We start from the raw sequence: 21,164 nt of genomic DNA, 5'->3' as shown, positions 1-21,164 counted from the left end.
TTTGCAGTGGTGAACAATGCTTTTAGAGAGCAGAAGCTTCTCTGCTGATGTCAGTGCTTAATCAGCTCAGATACTGTAGGTTGCAGAACACTGCAAGGTGTGTATTTTGGGATTGTATTTTGGGATTTTTCATTCTTTAAAATGTAGTAATTTAAGGACTGTATCAGACTTAGAGCTACTTTTTCCATTTATAGACTGTCTTCTGCTCCTGGTAGCTGTGCTGGTTTAACCATTTGAGGTTATATAATTTTTTACTTTAACGTAAATAATTTATTTCATGGGATGCAGTGCAGTGCTTTCAAGGTATTAAATGTTAAGTATAATGCAGTGTGCTTTTTAGTTATTTCAGAATATACCTCCAGCATAGGCTGTAAGTTCCCTATGTAATAAATTCAAGTAAATTGCTTTGAAGTTTAGGAAGAGTGTCTTGCTGGGATCATGGTGTCCTAATTGTCTCTTTGGATCTGGGCCAATATTTGTGTGACGCAGTGTTAGTCCCAAAAACATCTGGCCTGATCTGATGTCCTACTTGCAGCATGATTTTTTTTCCTCTATAGCAAGATAAGTGAAATTTTTATTCATTTAATGTAAAACTGCCAGTGAACTGTAATTATTTCATATATGCTAGCTCTTCAAGGAGATTCCTTCTCAACCTATTTTCTTGTCAGCATGCCTTATTTGGACCTACTTTCTAGTAGAAATATTGAACAGATCAAAATTATGTAATTTTTAAGGTGAACATCTATTTGTCTGTATCTGCATGCTAATATGTTAAGTTTTGGCAGTATTACTCTCTGCCATATTCAGGTGATCATTTTTGTACACCATATTGCATGCATTGACCTCAGCTTATTTGATACAAGCTATTAGTCTGATAAGGAGGATACAAACATAGTAAATTCTCAGTTTACCTGCAAAGATCTCATCTTAAAACTTATATCTGAAAATACTGTCTAAACACTGAGTTCCATTAAATATATCTGATAATCTTTTATAGTGTTGTGTATTCCCATTAATGTTGAACAGAAAAGTGTAAATTGAATTTTTCTTCTACTTGTTAACCAATATTGACTCTTACTTGATTTTTCTGCCTTTGCAGTCAGACTGGTCAATTCTAAATGCCTGTGATCTGATTGTTTTGTTGTTGATTCTAAATGCCTGTGTTTTTGTTTTAAGCTTTCATATATTTAGTGTCAAATTCATGCTGGAGTGACTTAAGTAGGATTATTTTGTAATAATTTTAGTGATCAGATTAACTATGCATGCCTGTTCAGGTGGGTAAATAGTAACTTAAGGAATTGGCCTGTCTTGCTTTCACAATATGGCTGAGTCCTTACTGGAAATTTGGGTCTCCCCTTCTGTCCATGTGCAATCTGCTGTTGAACTTAAGAACTTGTTATATAAAGCTGCTGATGTTTCTCAGATGATAAAAAAAACACCTGACTTGAAGTTAATGGATTACTTAATCAATTAAGTAATTAAAGTTTACTGAATCTGAATAATGATCAGTCAAAATCTGGAACACTTGGCTATGCTCATGTATATTTTTTAAAATACAAACAAGATAATAAAGTGGCAAGAAATGCAGCCTGTGTTGTTTTCAGTGTAGTAGATTCTATTGGCAATGGTGGATTGATGGTGAGCCAGCAAGATGAGCTTCATCTTGGCACTATATCCTGTGGCACCTGAGATTCAAGCAGATGGTCAACTTAGTCTAGATTTTCTTCCTTTGTGCTTATTCTATTGCTTTGTTGCAACTCTAGAGCAATATGTGAGGAGACACCAACCAGTATTTTCTTGCATTGTTCAGCTGCTGCATTGGTAGAGATATACAGATAAGCAAAATCCATGTTTTAAATAAGACAGATGACCAGGAAAGTTCCCTGTCTCATCATCCATCTCCACCCCCTTAGTCATTGAAATATTTGGAAGCTAAACCTCTTGATCTTTCTTGTAGTCAACTGTTAGATTCCCGAGAGGCAGCGCTGTGGGTGCTGGGCTGCTTTCTGACTGGAAGGCAATCCAGTGCATATTCTCTTAAGTTGGAGATTGCAAACAAAACTTACATGCAGAGCGTAAAGCAAATAAACATTCATCTCCAGACACATGGTGATCTGAATTTAAATTTCCAAGATCAGATGAGACTTCCAAGATAGAATTTTTGTTTGTACAGAAAGGTTTTGTTTGGTTGGTGGCCTTCTATTGCATTTCATTTGTAAGACAGCATTACAAATGCAGCAGCATTACTGCTGCTGTGAGCAGTAATAACTCCTAAAATAGAACATTGTCACTTGTAGGTAAATCTGTTTAGTTTAGAAGAACTAAGACCGAGAGTTCTAGTTCTAAAAAGAAAGAGAGGGCAAACACTTTTCCTAAGTGTTAGCTAGCAGGTTTCCCCAGCTCCCAGCTTCTGGTCTTTAAGACAGAGCTGTATCTGCCATCCTTGCCCTTGCCTTGTTACATTATATGTAACATTATAGCTGTTAATGTATAGCAAGGGATCAATTAAAATCCTCTCTTAGTGAAATTCCAGTAGTCTATGAAAAGCTATCAGCCTCACCTTTTTGAAAATGCTAAGGTATAGCTAAAAACTGTGAAGTCATTCTCAGCTCATTTTAGTGTATATTATTTTAGTAATAATTGGTTTGCAATAGGAGCAGCTGTCTCCTTTTTTCTCCCTCAGTTACCTCCTCCTTTCTCACTGTTTTTCTGAGTGCCATCTCCTTTTCCACAGCTGTTCATTTTGAAAAATAGTTTTCAGTGCTTTCTCTTTATGTATACAAATGCATAATATCAGCTAGCTTCTGTTTCTTTTTACTCTGAATTATCTTTTCTGACGCAGATGTAAGATGAGGGAGAAGAAACATTTTAAAAAATCCTAACCCAAAAATAAACAAAAGCCCAAAACAATGAAAGAAACCTCCCAGTGCTATTAAAGGAAAGGAAAATGCCCCAGTGGTGAGTTGGCTTGATCATTCAAAGGATTGTATAGGCAGGTCCATTGGTATTGCAGCAATGATCCAGAAATTCACTGATATACATACAACTAGCTGGTTAAATGCTGCTATCTCATAGTCAGGTAGTGCTGAGGAGGGAGGTGCAGCAACACTGACCTGAATTGCTTTCTACCATGGTGTTTGCATCATGCACATATTGCCAGCTCTGTGGGTGGATAGTTGTCTCGAAAAATTCAAACGGAAGGTAGTACCAAGGAAGGGCTTGGGTAATAACAATGCTGTTTGTCTCTCTGCTATAGAATAAGATTTCAAATACAGTGTGAGGAAGTCCTAAGGGAGGAATAAGTGAAAATAAGTGTGCTACCCTGATGGCTTTGCCTGAATACCAAGCTACATAGCCTAATGTAATTTAAAATAAATGACTGTTTAGGGGTTGTTTTGTTACTCAGTTGTGTGTTTTCTGGTGGGGTATTTTATTATTTGTTTGTTTCTTTCTTTTCAAATTTGCCTGATGTTTGGTATATTTTATTTAGTGAGCTTTTAAAGTAATTTTTGCCCATTTGCAAATTTGGCTAGCACAGTACTGCATAGTTTTGCTGCCAGTTGGATTTTTTAAAATGAACATTCAGCATACAGAATATTGCATACATTAGTGAAGTTCTGGAACAGTGAGACAGTGAACCTTCAAAGGAATAAAGTCTGCCTTGCATTGGCAAGAATTTTTTTTCACTGCTTACTATAAATAATTTATTTACCTAAAATTCATGCTTGTCATAAAATGGGGTGTATGCATCATGAATGCAGAATTTGCTGTGGTGGTATGGCTAGTATATACAATACATGGGTAAAATATGTTACTGCTTACTATACTGACCAATTGACTGAAGTTTTCAGACTTTCTATATTAATGGTAATAGCCTGGAATAGGAAATGCTTTATTTAAATTGCAAATAATTTCAAATGCTTAGCGGTATACCTTAAAGCATTTTTCTTATGGCATTTAGCCATTTTTCTGTTGTGTGATTATAAGTGGTGTTGAACACTGAGTTTTAGAGTTCACAACAATCTTTCTGTTTTCATTTAAAAAATATTGATCACATGATCTTATATTTCTCCAGGATTATTTTAAATTAATACAAAAGGTTTAAGGATACGTTTATTCATAAACTGGATGTGATAGGCCACTTTAAAATATTGTGATCCCTTTAATCTCAAGGATGAGGTATACTTAAATATCTTTACAGCAAGAAATGCTCAACTGTGAGACAGGTTACTCAATTTGATTCTGCATTTCTGAATTATTTTCTGGGTGAAAGCATGTCTGTAGGTGAAATAATAAAATTTCAGCTTCGTGAGACTTGCCTAATGGCTCTTCAGACGCTGAGTCCTCTATCTGTCCAACAAGATACTGAAAGATATATGCCAGCTCTAGCATAGTGTGGGATTGTGCAGTTTCTTGCATATGTCAGTAGTCCCTCAGAATAATGCACGTTCATAAGAATTCTTTAGTTTCAGACTTGACACAGGACTTGTTCCTGAAGGTTTTACATTTCTGCTTGTATTTGTTTAAAACCAAATCATACAGAAGTCTCTGACTTGTGACATAAGAGTAATCCCTTGTATAAGAAAATCCAACACAACTAAAAAAGCTATTTCCATTTGCTTTTTTGAGCATTTCCTGAATGTGTCAGTAGATTATATTACCTTCAGCCATCCTTCACTAAACAATCTAGAACATAAAATGTACACCTAACGGAGTATCTCAGTAGGATTTTGCAACAAGTTATTTTTTTCATTTCATGATGCTCTTTGTGGTCATTTGCCATGATAACTAGTGCAACCCACTGCTCTGTGGTAGGTAAGGTAGTACTCCTACAAGTATTTCACCACCTCTTTGATGACTAGTGTTGCAACTGTATGTCTGTGCAAATGACTAATAAGAGTGATAGCAGATAATACTGTTCCTTAAGAAGGGATTGAAAATAAATTTGGGGTACAGCACTAGACAGAAAAACTACAGTATTACTGTTGTCTCCTATATGAGTGATGTGTAAGAGAGATAAAATGCAAAAGCCATTTTTCTTTTCAAATTACAAACTTAGTGGTGAGAAGTCCATTGCTTTCAAAACATGAAGAAAGTTATTTGAAGGAATATTTCCAGATAGCAGAAGTAATATCTGTGTTGTCTATATGACTGCTCAGGTACAGTGAATACACATGGATGTATGCCAGTCTTTATGTGAAAGTAGTTCCTGCTGGACATTTCAAATCTTTGCTGTTGCTAGCCATGCATATAAAAACATCAAATGCAGTCTTAAAATAGGTATTTCATGGACAAAACATTAAAAAAAAAAATGTTCACGAGGAGATAAGTTATCCTGCAAGCTTTTCAGACATAGGAGGCTGCTCTCTATTTGGATGAACATTAAATAGGTACTAAGAACTAAACTTCACTGGTGCTTCCTTAAATAAATACGGTAGAGATGCACAGACACACAGTTTGCATTTTCTACTTAAAGGTTATTGAAAGACTATGAAACCTTATAGTGGAAAGGTGTTGAATCACAAGAGGAATTGACACGTGTTGGTGGACGATAAAATAGTACAAGAAAATAAGAGAGATGGGGTTTGTAGTGGTATTTTACAGAGCTAGGCAGAAAGAAAATGTCTCTGCCACAGTAAAGGATGACTCTTTCCGCTTCACTGAGATTGAAGTAACAGTACACTACAACAGGACTTCCAGTGTTTAAATGTTTGAGGACCGACAGAAATCAACATCAAAGAAACCATTCCTTAACAATTTACTTTTTCTTAATATAAGATTTTTAAGTGTTACAGAATTAAGGATGTAGTGACATACTTCTAATGTGAAGCGTAGTTTAAAATTAAAACAGCAAAACAGAATTATGCCAGGAACAGACTTTTGTTGCAGTAATACAAGGTGTTTGGGTCATTTCAATCTAAAAAAAGAGTGGTAATATGGTGGTGACAGTTTTGTCAAATGTTTTGGATCTTTGCTGTATAGTAAAACCAGGCAGGAGGACATCAAGTGCATTTTGGCAATGTAAAGTTGTGCGAGACATGAACAGGAAGTGATAATTTAATATCTCTCTGACCTGTAAATTGTGACCTTTGATACTATGGTTTTAGGACAGCTTTTGATGTTGGGTGGGAGAAAGTCTTTCAAGGACACTGGGTTTAATGGGTTCTTCTGAGTGCGACCAGTGCTTTCGGGGCCCAGAGCACGCTTGCTACAATGGCTGGTGAAAGAGGCAAAGGACAGGTCTTTCTTTGGAGATTCAAAAGCTGATTATTGCTTCCAAGGCAGTCCAGGGACAACAATGAACTTGTGCTGAGGGCACAGGATTTTATATGGGGGAAAAAAAGGGGTAGATCTGAAGGTCAAGGACCAATGGGGACAGGTAAAAGTTGTGCAGAGGCAGGACAGCCAACCAGGAGAACCAATAGGGTAACAAGAGTGGAACACTGCAGCAAACTGGGACCAATGGGGATCAGGAGAGGGGAGAACATTGCAGGGAATATATAATTATGGTGAACTGAAGGCTGAACTGGAGTGGGGTAACTGTACAAACCAATAGAACTTAAGACGTTTATGTGTGCCTGCATAGACCTATGGGAGGGAGGTACTTCTCACCCTAATCTTAGAGGGGTGTTTCTCCTTGCCTGCTTCGGCCTTTTGAGGGCTGGGCTTTATATGCCTAGTGGCAGGCCCTTGGATCTCTACATGGGAGGGGTTGGATTTGAGTTTATTTTATGCTAAGTAGGCACGGAAGTACACAGCACAGGGTCAGATGTGTGGAAAAAGCATAGTGTGGTCTGCACATAGTCCCCTTGATACGTGGAGGGAGGGGAAGAGGAATCCTATAAAATAAGAAGCAATAGAATGGCCACTGCTCTTGGACATTCCAAGGGATCAGTAAAGTTGAAGGAGAGCAGTGTACAGTCAGAGCCTTGTAGCTAAGAAAATGGAACTATGGGATGGATTCTACTGAGGATCCCATTTCCCATTCCTGTTTCCCATTAAGAAGTCATGTTGTGGCTGTTTTAAGACTGACAACCAGATAGTTACTCTTTTTGATATGGTAGAACATAAACAGTTCAATATTGAGTTTTCTTGACCAATTCATTGCTGCAAAAGGAAAGATCAGGAAGCATATAAACATTCTGTATAGTGACAATATCAGATTTTGACAACATATTACAACTATTTGATTTAACAATCTTCCTGCAGAAGACAAGAACCAACTGAGAGCTGTTTTTTTTAAAGCTGTTTTGTCATTGTTAGTTTGGCAGTAAATACTCCAGCAGACATTTGCATAAATGTTATTCAAGACCAGTACTGCATAGCTTCTTGCTGCCTTACCTGTCGATACTGTAGATCACACACTAGGTGATTTGTATTTAAGTTTATGGAAGTAAATGCCTTTTAAATACTTTCCTTCTGATTAAGCTTCTGTAAATATTAAGTGTCACTGGTTTGCTAAAGTATTTATGTTCTGGGAGGATGTTCTCTTAATTGTAATGAATCTTGTTTTCTTGATACTTGTACTCAAAATAGCATTTTCCCCATATCCCCTGCATTAGAAGACCTTATTTTTCCTCCTCTAGTTTGTGTCAGATTTGCATCTTAATATGATTATCTTAAAGCTGTTATTGATAGTTTCACTTTTTTTTTGGTCTTAATTACTTAAAATTTTGCTTGATTCTAACTAATAATTACAAATATTTTTGGTAACTGTGGTGATACTTCCATTGTTAAGAACAATTGGATTTTGATAAGAACAAAATAAATTTGTTTGCAGTTCAATTCAGATAAGGCTGATTATTTTGGCTGTGTTGTAAAAAGAGCCTACAGAGTATTGCAGAAGTTTAAGAATGAAATTCTTCAATCCCTATTCATGCTAAATGATGTTTAACATTTGAGTCTAGCTGATATTAATAAAGGGATGTGGGACTTAGTCCTAAATATTTAATATAAATGGTGAAAAGCATTGGTAGATTACAGGTAAATTTTTTTCTGCAGTTCTCCCATTTCTAGCTTCTGAATCCCCTTCTAAGAGAAGAATTGGTAAATCACTGCACCTGGGGTGATTGTTAAAAGCTTGCTAAATCTGCAAATACGAAGACAGCCACATACACCAAGTTAATGTTTAACTTTAGCTATTATAATGGATTTTCAAGAATACTCTTACACTAAGCCCTGATGTAGAGAGATAGATGTCATTGCCTAAGTTATTACTCATATTTACCTAATTTTTAAATACTAATTCAGTGACTTTTCCTTTGTTTTAGGCCAGTAATTATGCTCCCTTTTTATATTAATGTATACCAAGGGGGGAAAAGGAAAGGAACTTAAGCTGTAAACTGTTTTGACATTTTAAATTAGTAATGTTCTTGTTCAATGTACATCTTGAGGACTATCATCCTAATAAGTGAATATTCCAATTCAGGTTTGTCAGGTTGTACTCTTATGCTTTGTTTCTATTGTGGTTCCAACTAGTTTGTTAGAAGAACCTACTTAAAGTTGTTAATAATTAACTTGCTTATTGACAGTATATCCCCACTGAATTGGAATAATTTCATTAGTTTAGCAGCAAGCTCAAGGTGTGCAAACTATTGCTGGAATTCTCAGCATTTCCTCTTTTTTTCTAAAAAGTTGGAAATACTAGTGAGAGGAAAACTTAAAACATGCTATGTGTTGGGGAAAAAATACCCCTAAAATATCAGGACTGGAACACAGTAGTAATTTTATTCTACTCTTTATTCTCCTTGTAATGTGATGTTACTGTCTTTGTGTAGCATTCAATATTGCACATTTTTCTGTTCCTTTTTATTTCATTTAGAAGTGAACCTGATTTTACTGGTTTTGGCTGGGATAGCATTAACTTCACAGTGGCTGGTATGCAGCTGTCTTTTTGAGTTTGTGCTGAGCACAGGATTGATAGTACAGAGATGCTTTTGAAACTGGTGAGCAGGACTTACAGCCAAGGCCTTTTTTGCTTTCTGTAATGCCACATTGATGAGAAGGCTGGGAGTGCACAGGTTAGGAGGGCACACAAGAGGGACAGCCAGCATGGATTTCAGAGGTGCAGGTCCTGCCTGACCAACCTGGACTTTTATATGACCAGGTGACCCGACTGGCGGACACAGGAAAGGCTGTGGATGTTGTCTATTTGGACTTCAGCAAGGCCTTTGACACTTTCTCCCACAGCACACTCCTGGGGAAGCTGCAGCTCACGGCTGGGACAGGAGCACTCAGTGCTGGGTTCAGAACTGGCTGGATGGCTGGGCCAGAGAGTGCTGGTGAACAGTGCTGCATCCAGCTGGTGGCTGCTCACTAGTGGTGTCCCCAGGGGTCTGTGTTGAGCCATCCTGTTTTATATTGTTATTGATGATCTGGATGGGGAGATTGAGCAAATTCATCAGCAAATTCACAGGTGTCACCAAATTGGATGCAAGTATGGATCAGCTGTAGGGGAGGTAGGAGGGCTCTGCAGAGGGACCTGGACAGGGTGGATCAATGGGCTGAGTGCAACAAAATGAGGTTTAACAAGGTCAAATGCCAGATCCTGTGCTTTGGCCTCAACAGCCAGTGCTACATTTTGGGGCAGAGTGGCTGAACAGTGGCTAGGCAGAAATGGACCTCAGGGAAGTGACTGACAGCAGCTGAACACGAGCCAGCTGTGCCCAGGTGGCCAAGAAGGCCGATGGCATCCTGGCCTGTACCAGCAATGGTATGGCCAGCAGGACCAGGGCAGGGATTGTCTCCCTGTATTTGGCACTGGTGAGGCCAGTCCTGTGCTGACACCCTCAATTTAAGAAAAATGTTGAGATGCTGGAGTGTGTTAGGAGAAGGGCAGTGGAGCTGATGAAAGGTCTGGAGCACAAATGCTATGAGGCATGGCTGAGGGAGCTAGGGTTGTTTAGCCCGAAAAAGAGGAGGCTCTGGGATGACCTTATCATTCTCTACAACTGCCTGAAAGGAGGGTGTAGCCAGTGGGGATCAGGCTCTTTTTGCAGGCCACCAGTGACATGACAAGAGGACATAATCTTAAGCTGCACCAGGGGAGGTCCAGGGGACATTAGGAAGAATTTCTTCACAGGAGGATTGACTCCACATTGGAATGGGCTGCCCAGGAAGGTGGTGGAGTCACCACCCCTGGAGGTGTTTAAGATTCAAGACTGGGTGTGGCATTTAGTGTGATGGCCTAGCTGACACCATGGTGTTTGGTGATAGATTGGACTTGATGATCTCAAAGGCCTTTTTCAGCCTAGTTAATTCTGTGTGGTTCTATGGTTCAGGTGATGCAAACTGACCAAAGGGATATTCCATATGATGTCATGCTCAGTATATAAAGTGGGGGGAAGAAGGAAGAAGGGGAGAACATTCAGAGTGACAGCATTTGTCTTTCCATGTGTCCATTATATGTGATGGGGCCCTGTTTGCTTGGAGATAGCTGAGCACCTGCCTGCCCATGGGAAGCAGTGAGTTGATTCTTTGTTTTACTTTGCTTGTTTGTACAGCTTATGTTTTCCCAATTGAATCCCCTTTATCTCAACCCACAAATTTTCTAGCTTTTACCATTCCAATTCCCTCCCTGATCCTTCCAGCATGAGAATGAGTGAATGGCTGCATGGGGCTTATCTGTCAGCTGGGGTTAAACCACAAGAGTCTCTTTTGGTGCCCAATGTAGTGCACAAAGGGTTGAGATCAGGAGATACCTGACCAGAGTGTGTTAGAATAAAATTGTTACAAACATTTATTATATTGGTTTAATAGTTGCTGGTTAGAATGTAGATTTATTTACTCTCATACTGCTGGTATTTTGTCTATACTATAAAAATAATTCCTTACTTGAATTACATGTTCTGTGTAGTCTATTTTATGGAATGGGCTTATCATATGATAGTGTCGCTGGTCACCAGTCTGGTGTGTCTATATTCAAGACTGCAGGCACCTTTGTGCTTTGGGTGTCACCTACTGGGAGCAATTATTAATCACATCTTTGTTTTTTTGGTTCCTCAGAGGAACAGCCTATGAGGGAGACACCTTCCTATGTATTTTTCTTCTCCTTTATTTTTTCTTCCTTGTCTTCCAGGCTGGTAGTCAGGATTTTAAAGATTTTTGAATATCCTTTGACTGCTCTTGAAACCAACCTGGGTTTTTTTTTTTTTTTGCTAGGAGCCAGCATGTTGTTGCACATGGTTCAATTCTTGTTTAAGGTCAGACTAATAACGTAACATCTGCCCAATGGCAGGGTGTTTGGGTTGTATGAGCCACTACCTAGGGCAGTGAGCACCTTCAGTATGCTTACACCTTACTCCTGAACAAGTGCAGAATCCAGAAAAACTAGTAAAATACTGAAAAAAGTTGTTCTGTCACTGTGTTCAACACTGCTTGGTACCTGCAGGAGGAAAAGGTCTCTAAATATGACAATGAGATGACAACAGGCCCTGCAGCTGCTCCAGCCACCTGAAGACACTGTGCCTGCTCCACTGCCACTGGAACCACTGAAGCAGCATGGTCTGGTAGCAGTGGACCCTGCACAAAAGTAGAAGAAATGTACATGAAAATCACCCTGTCAAAATGCTTTAGCAAAAACAGTCAAGGACAAGGAGAGTGAAGATGATGAAGCAGAACCATCACAAGGGTGATTCTTCAGAGCCATTATCAAGGCCATCACAGGAACCAGAAGAGGAGACAGAAGAGACATGACTTGATCCCTATGCCTGAGTGTGCTATGTGAGGCACAAGAAGATTTCAGCAATCATCCATGAGTGTATTACTGCCTGTCTAGTCTGCTGGTGGGACAGTGGAGCCAACAGTGTGGAATGAGAGGGTAAGTAGCCAGGCTGAGATCAATTGCTAAGGACCCAGACACTGACAAAGTAATGGGGAAAAAGACAAGTCTTTATTCTCTGGAGGCGATTCTTATCAAGTGTGAGGAGGAAAGATATCCCTATAAAGATGATATTCCATGTAATTTAGGCAGATGGACTGCAGCAGAAAAAGTGACTCACTTCCTAAGGGAATTAGCTGTTCAAGAAATTAATTATTTTGATGTGGACAATGCCCTGGTCCACATTAATCCAGACCATGTCTTGTGTCAGTTACCCATGTTGCAGAAATTTCTACAGAGTGCTGCAAGGGTACACGAAACCCTTTGACAGCAGTAATTTGGAAAGATGATGCATAAACAACAGCAGATGATGCAATTTGGCAACTCAGGTAATATGAAGACAGTATTACTTCCTCCATCACAGCATCTGTGGAGAAGCTAACCGATGAGCTGACTCAGGAGCTCCAGCAATTCAGAGGGAATGTGTCATACTCCCTACCTGTGTGGGCCTGTATTTCAGTAACTGAAAGCAGGTATCCTCTTCCTTTGAGAGAGAGGATATAGAAAATACACATCACAGGGTACCTCTGGTTTTACCTGCAGGACCATGGAGATGATACAAGGAAATGGGATGGATTGAAATACCTCAATTGTAGATGCACTGGTGCGGGAATTGCAGGGAAAAATAACCATAATTGGAAGTTGTTGCTCCAGTCTTCAGTGAACAGTTTTTCAGGCAGACTGAAAGGTCCAATCATACTACTAACTCTATGTAGAGAAGCAGAAGTCCATTTCTGCAAGGCATTAGTGGGGAACATTGTGACCAGTTGGAGGGGCCCTGCCTCCACCTGGGCGTAGGGGGGAAGGGGGAGAGAAATAACCAAGTTATTGGACTGTGTGGGTTTGATGGCCTTGCACAGGAGCCCCACAGCAGTACAAGGCTTCAGTAGACACTGGTGCACAATGTACCCTAATGTCATCAAACTGCATAGGGATGGAATCCATTTGGATTTCTGGGGTGACAGAGGGATCCAAACAGCTGACTATATTGGAAGCTGAGACTAACCCGACTGGCATGAGTGGCAGAAATACTCCATCTTGACAGGAGCAGAGGCTCCATTCATCCTTGGCATAGACTATCTCAGGAGAGGATATCTCAAGTATTCAAAAGGCTCTTGATGGGTTTTTGGTATACCTGCCCTGTAGATGGAGGAAATTTCAGACATCCCTTTTATTCTGGGGCTGGAGAACAACAGGTGCCACTTGCTACCACAACAATGCACCAGAAGCAGTGTCTCACAATCTACTCTGTAATTCCCATTTATAAACTAATTTGTTGCCTAGAGAGCCAAGGAGTGATCAGCAAGACCTGCTTAGCCTTTAACAGCCCTTTATGGCCAGTATGAAAGTCCAGTGGAGAGGGGAGGCTAATTGTAAACTGCGGCCTGAATGAAGTCACACCACCTCTGAGTCCTGAAGTACTGGACGTATTGGAACTTCATATGAGCTGGAGTTAAAAGAAGCCATGTGGTGCCTCAATGAATAATGCTATTGTGTTTTTATCAATCCCTTTGGGATAGAGTGCAGGCCACAGTTTGCTTTTGTGTGGAGCTGTGTCCACAGTACCTGGAATTGACTGCCAGCCAGAAGGAAATACAGCTACTGTATCATCTGACACAAACTGATGAAGGCTGGAACAAGGTAAAGCTCTGGTACACCTGCAGTGTGTTAGTGTCCAGATTGAGAAGCAAGATGTTTTCTATTGCCATCTGTGTAGCAGTTGTCCTCTGGGCAGTTTTCCTTACCTCCTGTTAATGGGCCCATCAGTGTCTCCCCACATGACTCAGAGTTAACTCCCTCCAGAGCCAGTTCTGTTTAACAAGTGATCAAGGACACACTGCATGACACAATGACATCAGTGAGATGCTCTGCCTGGGGGGAGGAGCTAAGCATCCCCACCTAGATATATCCTGGGGTTTTAGGACAGAGCAGTCAGCCTTCCCACCGGTTTTCAAGAAGACACACCTGAGGTTTTCCACTTGACTGACTACGCCTTTTCTACAGGACCACTGCCCCAACAGAACCACATCTGCCACTCCAGGAGGACTGCAGCCACTCCAATTTAGACTGCTACCAACACGCTGGCCAAAAAGGCGTCAAGTTGAATTCTGACTTTGACAGTGGTTTTCCTTTTATATTATTGCATGTATTTTATTTCTTTTCTCTTTTCCCAATAAACTGTATTTCTGACTTAGAGTCTCTCACTAGTTTTGCTTTCAAACCATAACAGTTAGTCATAGTGTTTTGTGAGAGAATACAGCAAAAGAAGTTTTTTAGAAAGGGAAGCAAATAATCCAGTCCTTTTAAAAGCTGATTTTGCCATAAAACAATAAGGTAAAGGGACCTACAGAGATCCACCTTTTAGGAATCAAATGTCAAGATGGACATTGTCAGATCCCAGTGGTTTTTATTAAAATAATAGTGATGCCTCCACCAACTAACAAGAAAAAGACACAAGACTTTCTAGGTGTTGTGGGATTTTGGAGAATGCACATTCCAACTTGCAGTCTGATTGTAAGTCCTCTCTATAAAGTTACCTGGAAGAAGAAAGATTTCAAATAACCCTCTGAGGAGCAACAAGCCATTGAGCAAATCAAATGATGTAGCCTTCAGGCCAGTCTGAACAGGGGCAGATGTAAAAAATATGCTTTTTATTGTAGCTGAAGAGAATGGACCTACCTGGACCCTCTGGCAGAAAGCACCAGGGGAATTTTGAGGGTGACCTCTAGGTTTTTGGAGCTGAGCATACAGAGGATCTGAAGTCCACTATATTCTAACTGAAAAGGAGATACTGGCAGCTTTCAAAGATGATTGGTACTGACACACAGCTTCTGACACCACAGTTACCTGCGTTGAGTTGAATACTCAAAGGGACGGTCTCCTCTACACATCATGCAGCAGATGCAGTATGGAGTAAAGGAGGTGCATTGATCACATTAAGAGTTTGGATAGGAAACCCATGTCATCCAGTAAAATTAGAATTAATCATGGACTGGCCAGAAGGCAAAGATTTTTGGAATATCACCAGGCTTGTGCTGAATAAGCCCCACTGTATAATAAATTCCCAGAAACTGAGAAGCAATATGCCTTGTTAACTGATGAATCCTTCTGTCTTGTGGGAAAGCAGCCGTATGGAGTCCCCTATGACAAGTCACAGAAATTGCTGGAGGAGAACATGAATTGAGTCAATATGCAGAGATGAAAGCCATCCAAATGGCCTTAGACATTGCTGAAGAAGAGAAATGGCCAATTTTTTTTTTTTTTTTTTTTTTTTTTACATCTGTACTGATTCATGGGTGGTGGCTCTGTGGGGTTGGTGGCAGCAATGGAAGAAGAATAACTGGCAACCTAGGGGTAAACCCATCTGGGCTGCTAAGTTGTGGCAAAACATCACTGCCTGGTTGGAAAGGTGTCTTGAATTGAAATGACAGGTGTCTGCTGAGGAAGGCAGGAGCCTCTCTTGAAATAGAAAATGTAAACCCCCTCCTTCTGAATTATTATAAGTTTAAAATTAAGGGGCTTTCAGGAAAAGATATGAGAGTAAGAATAGCAGTTCTTTACTAGGAAAAAGAAAAAAACCACAAAAATAAAAAGGCAGTAATAAAAAACAACACTGACAGAGTCAGAATATGACCTGACACCCTGTGGGTCAGGGTGTTGGTTGCAGTCTGATTAAATGGTGGATGCAGTCCTCCTGGAGTGACAGATGTGTTTCTGTTGAAGTAGTGGTGCTGTAGAAGGCTGTAGGTTTCCTTTGAAAGTCCTGTGGTGGTGTAGATGAGCCTGGTCTTCCTCTGGGAATACAGTGGGAAAAGGCTGCCTGTGGTGTTCCAAATCTCAGATTTTATCCAAGTAGGAATGCTTGGTTTCTCCCCCTGGGTAGAGCATGTCACAATGGGATGATGTGATTTTTATCAGTCATGCAGTGAGACTCAAAGGCCCATTAACAGAAGATATCTTTCTGGAGGGAAGATGGGTTGTGGAAGAGATAAAAAAAAAAATAAACTCTGCATAGACATGCCAGCAAAGATAACAAAGTTGCTTCTAAGTCAGTAACTGTCTTCTGACTATTCTGCTACCAAGTTATGAATCGGAGTTGAAACAAATCCTTTTGGTTACATTCTTCTGCTGCAGGATGTCGGAAAACAATAGAAAATATACATGAAGAGTAATGAAACAGGAATGAGGAATTCTCTGGTATAGAATATAATTCACTTACCAGAATAACAGTTTGAGAAAACTGGCTACCCAAATTTTATTCCTGAAGTGGCAGAGTAACTTCATAAGCCATGCTTGATGCAGGAAACAGTAAATACATTAACTTAAGGAATACTGTTTGCATTGTCTGCAGACTTTGGTCATATATAGGCAACATCAGGGGAACTCGTCTGTAATAGAGGGGAAAACCATGATAGCCAGGTGCTGGAGAGACATGCTGCTTACTCATTTAACTGGGAAAATACAGTTTTGTAATGATGCCAGATTGTGTAAGGACACTGGTTTATGGGATCAGTTTGCAAATACTGATATATAGTGTGGTGATGCTTGAGTTGGTGGTGTGATGGGATTTGGAAGCCTGATGGCAAACCATCCACACCTGCAGCTAAAACGCTGTCATGTCCATGGGTGCTATAATGAAATAAAGATTAGCTTTTCTGTCCAGGGGAAGTTCCAGCAGTTTCTGATTGCAGAGTAGGAAATGTGCAGATTTACAACATACAAGTACAGAGAACATATTTCTGTTCACTAAGATGAGGCTTAGTAAAGCAGTTGAAAACAAAACATTGCTTTTACATCTAGACCCTTGTTTTAGGAGAAGTGCTACAGTGGTGGAGTACTGTAACACTACTTCTCTGCTATTGCTTCTCACATGAGAATAATACTCTTTTGAGGCTGAACACCAGTACTTTGAAACTAAGTGTTTCAGGCAGTCATGAGCTGTTAAATTACCTGGAGTTACCAGTGGTCTGCGCTTCCGCAGATTGTTTTACATGTCTTGCTTGCCACTCTCTTGACTTCAGATCACTGTTCATATTCTCCATAGTCTGTGAAGCAGAAAATTGCCTCATATGGGATTTTTCTGTTCCTAAAGTTGACAGTTGACTTTTGGCCCATCACAAAGTTAGTAAGCATGCCTGCAAGGGGGAGAGGACCAAAAGGTCAATTTGTTCTCTGTAATTTTGAAGATTCCACACACCTTAGTACTGACCCTGGCATTTGTTTGAGAAGAGACCTGGAACAGGCCACTGCTTCAGTGCTAGTCACAAAATAATTGTAGTGTGCAAGTATGAAAAAATAAAAACTCATTCTTTGTTTCTAGTAGATATGAACTTCAGTTACTGATGTGCTGGTGGTTTTTTTTATTTTGCCACTAAAGACAACTAGTACCAATTTGGTATTTAAAGGAAAGAAAAATTACCTCCCCCACTCTCCCACCTCTTTTTTTTTACCTTCTTGAAAAACTTCTGAAAGCAACTAACCCATTTGCAGAACAAATGGAATGAGTAATCCAACTAGGTATGGACCAAGTGAAGTACTTCCATTAGACACAAATGTGAAAAGAAAATATAAAAGCATAGGAACACACAGGCGGTAGGGATGATATGTTAGTAAGGGACTAACTCAGGTCCTTGCATGTGTACAAGGAAGAAAAATCATCAGCCTTTAAATCTAGCTAAAAAATACTTATTTGGAATGTTTTTGCTAGCAGATGGTGTTCTTGGAATTAATTAATAAAAATGAATGGTTAAAAAAATTTTTGATCTTTATGAGCAAAAATTTTGGTCTTTATAACCCATTTTAACATTCTTCTTTGGAGGGCAAAAAAGCCCCCTGTCCAGTCATATTTTCATGTCCACTTCACTCTTTGTTTGTTTTGTGTGTATGTTACTGTTAGATTTAGAGGAGCTGTACTCCTCAGTTGTTCTCTTCTTAAATTCCTCCTTTAGAGTTCTTTACTACTCGTCAGTACTTAAATATTTATCTCATTGACATGATCTGTTGCTTACCACTGCTTAACCGTACTTGGAGAAAGCCCATTATCTAGTTTAAACCTGTTGTTTTAAAGCTGTAGAGAGATTATCTTTTCCAGATCAATCTGTGGATGTTGATGGCTGTGTAGCTTCTAGCTGTATGTCACTCCCATGATTGTCAGTTTGTCCCCACTTTGGCTCATGGAATCATTTGTAAGCACTCCTATTTCTGGCAGAACTGGCCAAAGAATGGGTTGTTGGGATGGCTTCTGCTTAAGCAAGTGCAAGTGCTTTTACTTGAAGTGAATTAGGCCAAACAAAAGCTTTTGGCATAGCTACAGGTTTCTGACAGGACTATTTGTAGTTATACCTGTTTGCTGAATGAGGGTCTGTTTACTGCTTTTTTTGATAAAAATATTACCTTGTGACCTCTTTCAAAATTCTGATATGAACACAGAGCCTGAAACAGTATTTGTACTGATGGAAAAGATTGAGAGCTTGGATACAATGATAAATTTTGAGAATTTCTCTGCTAAGATTAGGAGGACAAAGTTATAAACATTGCTTAAATAAGCAGAGGGTGCACTTGTGTAACACAGATAAAATGTTAGGCATATACTTTGGTTTTTAAAAGGTAAATTTTGAAAACAAAATCACCACAACAGACCTTCTGCATTACATAGGGAAAAGACATTTTAAATTTTTTGGTTTATTAACAGTTTGAGTAAACTAAGAATCTGTTTTTTTAGGGCATCCAAGATGGATCTCAAGTGTGCTCTGGAAGAATGTTCAATGGCACTGAACTTATTTCTAAACAATAAGTTCTCTGAAGCGCTGGAACTACTTCGTCCATGGTGAGATTCTGTTATTTCCTGAAGTTGTTGTTAACAGGCAGTATTTAGTACCTGAAGATTAATTTAAAGCCTTTGAAGACAGTAGTTTTAATTTATTTTCTTTTGTCCAGAAGCATTTCTCCATATTTGTGGTTTTTTAAATTTATCTTTAGGTCATTAAAACAATCTGAAAAACTGTTCATGAAGCACTGAATTGTTATGTTAGACTTGATCGCTCAAGCTGTCTTTCCTCATGCAGAGGGGAGAGGCTGGGGAGCAACACCTTATTCAATGCATCTTCAATCAAATAATTTGCACAATGAAACTGCTTTTGACAATACATAAAATCTGGAACAAAGCTCCAGAATAGTATTTTTGTTATGTTTTATATTATGTTCGAGTCTGGTGTTTATCTTTAAGCTCATCTTTCTATGTTCTGACTATTTTTCTTGTTCCCCTGTTGCTTTTCCTCCACTGAGAAGAAAACTATGACAATGCAGATATAGGGAATAAAGAATATGGAGAAGTTTACAGGTGAAACCTGTCTTTATCTGTGACTTCATGGGGAGGCAGTTTGAGTGGCTGATCTTTAGGACTGGGACCTGACTCCCATCCACCATTCTTCTCTTGTCTATGTCTGAAAGGAGCATGTGGTATTGATGGATGCGTTAGCAAGAGGGATATGTAACCCACACTAATAGAGTGGAGTAATGTTCTCGCTCTGCAGTTTGGTGCTAGTAAGAATGGGCTGAGAGTGATGTGTTGGTTGATGTTGCATGAACAAGTTCAAGGACAGCTTTAATTGAAACATCAGAAGGATGCCACAGCTACCAAGTGTTTGCTTTTAGTGCTCTGGAGAGCTTAAGTGAGGAAGGCAGTAGGCCAGAGATATTGTCTCTTAGAATTAGTTATAGTTAGGCTCATTGGAAGATGATATTACTGTTGGAATACCAGGCTCTTTCTTGCTCCAAGGTCAGGGTGAATAAAACTTGGGAGACGTTGTTTTTGAAGTCACATGCTGAAGTTTATTATCCTTATCTATTACAAACTCACGAGATGTGCGCACTCACTAACAAGTCAAGAAAGTGAGCTAAAATGGTGTCTGTTCAAGGCTATTTAAGTCCCAGTTATCCAACAAACAGTTATAGGTTATATTCTCAGATCTGTTATTTTCCTGCTTAATTCTTCTGTCTTCACAAATTAATACAAGTGCCTCTGCATTTAATTTTGTATTGCAATGTAAAGTGTTGCTTAAATGCACAAGATTCATGTTTTCCCTAGGTCCAAAGACAGTATGTACCATGCACTTGGATACAGCACTATTTTAGTTATGCAAGCTGCCATGACCTTTGAACAGCAGGATATACAAATGGGAATTTCTACAATGAAGGAGGCTTTGCAAACCTGCCAAAGGTAAGCCCAAGCAAGCCCAACTGTTATGAGATACTAAACTCAAAAAGTGTTTTTTGTGCAACACCCCAGTTCTCTGTATGCCTTTAAAGCAGACTCTTGTCTGTGTGAGAGTGGTCTAAATTTGTAAAGGCGGAGTAAATCCCACTACACAATTATTACTGATGAGCATATTTTTCTATGTGGTATTGTGGCAACAACAGACTTGTCCTATGTGGGTATTAATAGCCACTACAGTTAGTTAAATGGTTGTTTCCCTGTGTATACCTACGCGTAAACTGACATCACATGATTGAACTCTCTGAGCCATTGACTGCTGTGACTTCTTGTTTTTCTAAAAGTTTAAAGGCCTATATTTTGAATTTTCCCCTCTTAGCATGAAAACAGTCTTCTTTAAAAAGTTGTTTCTAAAGGTTGAACCAATAGTCTAATACAATTAAGCTTCTACTAAGGTTTCTTCTGAAAACAAAGTGGTTTTTTTGTTGTTGTTTTTACGTTTGTTTTTATTGGTTTTTTATTGTTGTTACAAGTGTGTTTAGTTTACCTTAAAATGAAAGATTTTAAGAGCAATTTCTGTTGTTTATATCAGAAATTATCTGGGCTGAATATTTTGCTTCTGGTCTTTCTTTGAACAGAAAAAAAAACCTTGGAAAATGGGTTGTGAAAGCTGAAGCTTTAACAAATCTCTGACAAAAATAGAAATTATTTTTGCTTTGTGGGTGGTTCATCACACTGGTTAGTCTATATTTTATCACAATGATCTCCCAAGAAATGCCAGATATTAATTTAGACATTTAACATCATCATCTTAGCCATGGCAAAAAAGAAAAGAAATGAGAAAACATTATTAGATGCTATCTGAACAAGAGAAGGGGTCAGCAGTTTTTGCATTTTTTTCAGATGTGCTATCAATTTGCAGTTTCATCTGAACTATTTTGTTTAGTGTGTCTCAAGATTAGATGTCCCTCTAGTCTAGACAGCTGTAGTACAGGATTTCATCTCAGCAGGATATAAACTTTAATTCATGAATACTGTGGTCTAGTGTATTGCAAAACTCATAAAAATGCAAGA

At 39.2% G+C, this 21,164-nt stretch overlaps 1 protein-coding gene across 6 annotated transcripts in view; it reads left to right on the top strand.

Moving 5' to 3' along the window:
• TTC39B (tetratricopeptide repeat domain 39B) overlaps nucleotides 1–21,164 on the top strand; it is a 74,600-nt gene that overhangs the window by 31,034 nt on the left and 22,402 nt on the right. For 2 of the 6 annotated variants that reach the window (XM_021525530.3, XM_021525537.2), the window contains 2 exons: nucleotides 18,600–18,704; nucleotides 19,965–20,096. In XM_021525530.3, coding sequence (XP_021381205.2) covers nucleotides 18,600–18,704; nucleotides 19,965–20,096 — 237 coding nt within the window. Of the gene's footprint in view, nucleotides 1–8,364; nucleotides 10,464–11,278; nucleotides 11,819–13,162; nucleotides 13,972–18,599; nucleotides 18,705–19,964; nucleotides 20,097–21,164 lie in introns of those variants that run through there. The other 4 variants (XM_021525535.2, XM_021525538.2, XM_021525539.2 and 1 more) reach the window with 4 other exon arrangements.

Source organism: Lonchura striata, chromosome Z (assembly GCF_046129695.1).
Source record: "Lonchura striata isolate bLonStr1 chromosome Z, bLonStr1.mat, whole genome shotgun sequence".
Classification (NCBI taxonomy): domain Eukaryota; kingdom Metazoa; phylum Chordata; class Aves; order Passeriformes; family Estrildidae; genus Lonchura; species Lonchura striata.
This window is presented reverse-complemented; position numbering and strand designations above follow the sequence as displayed.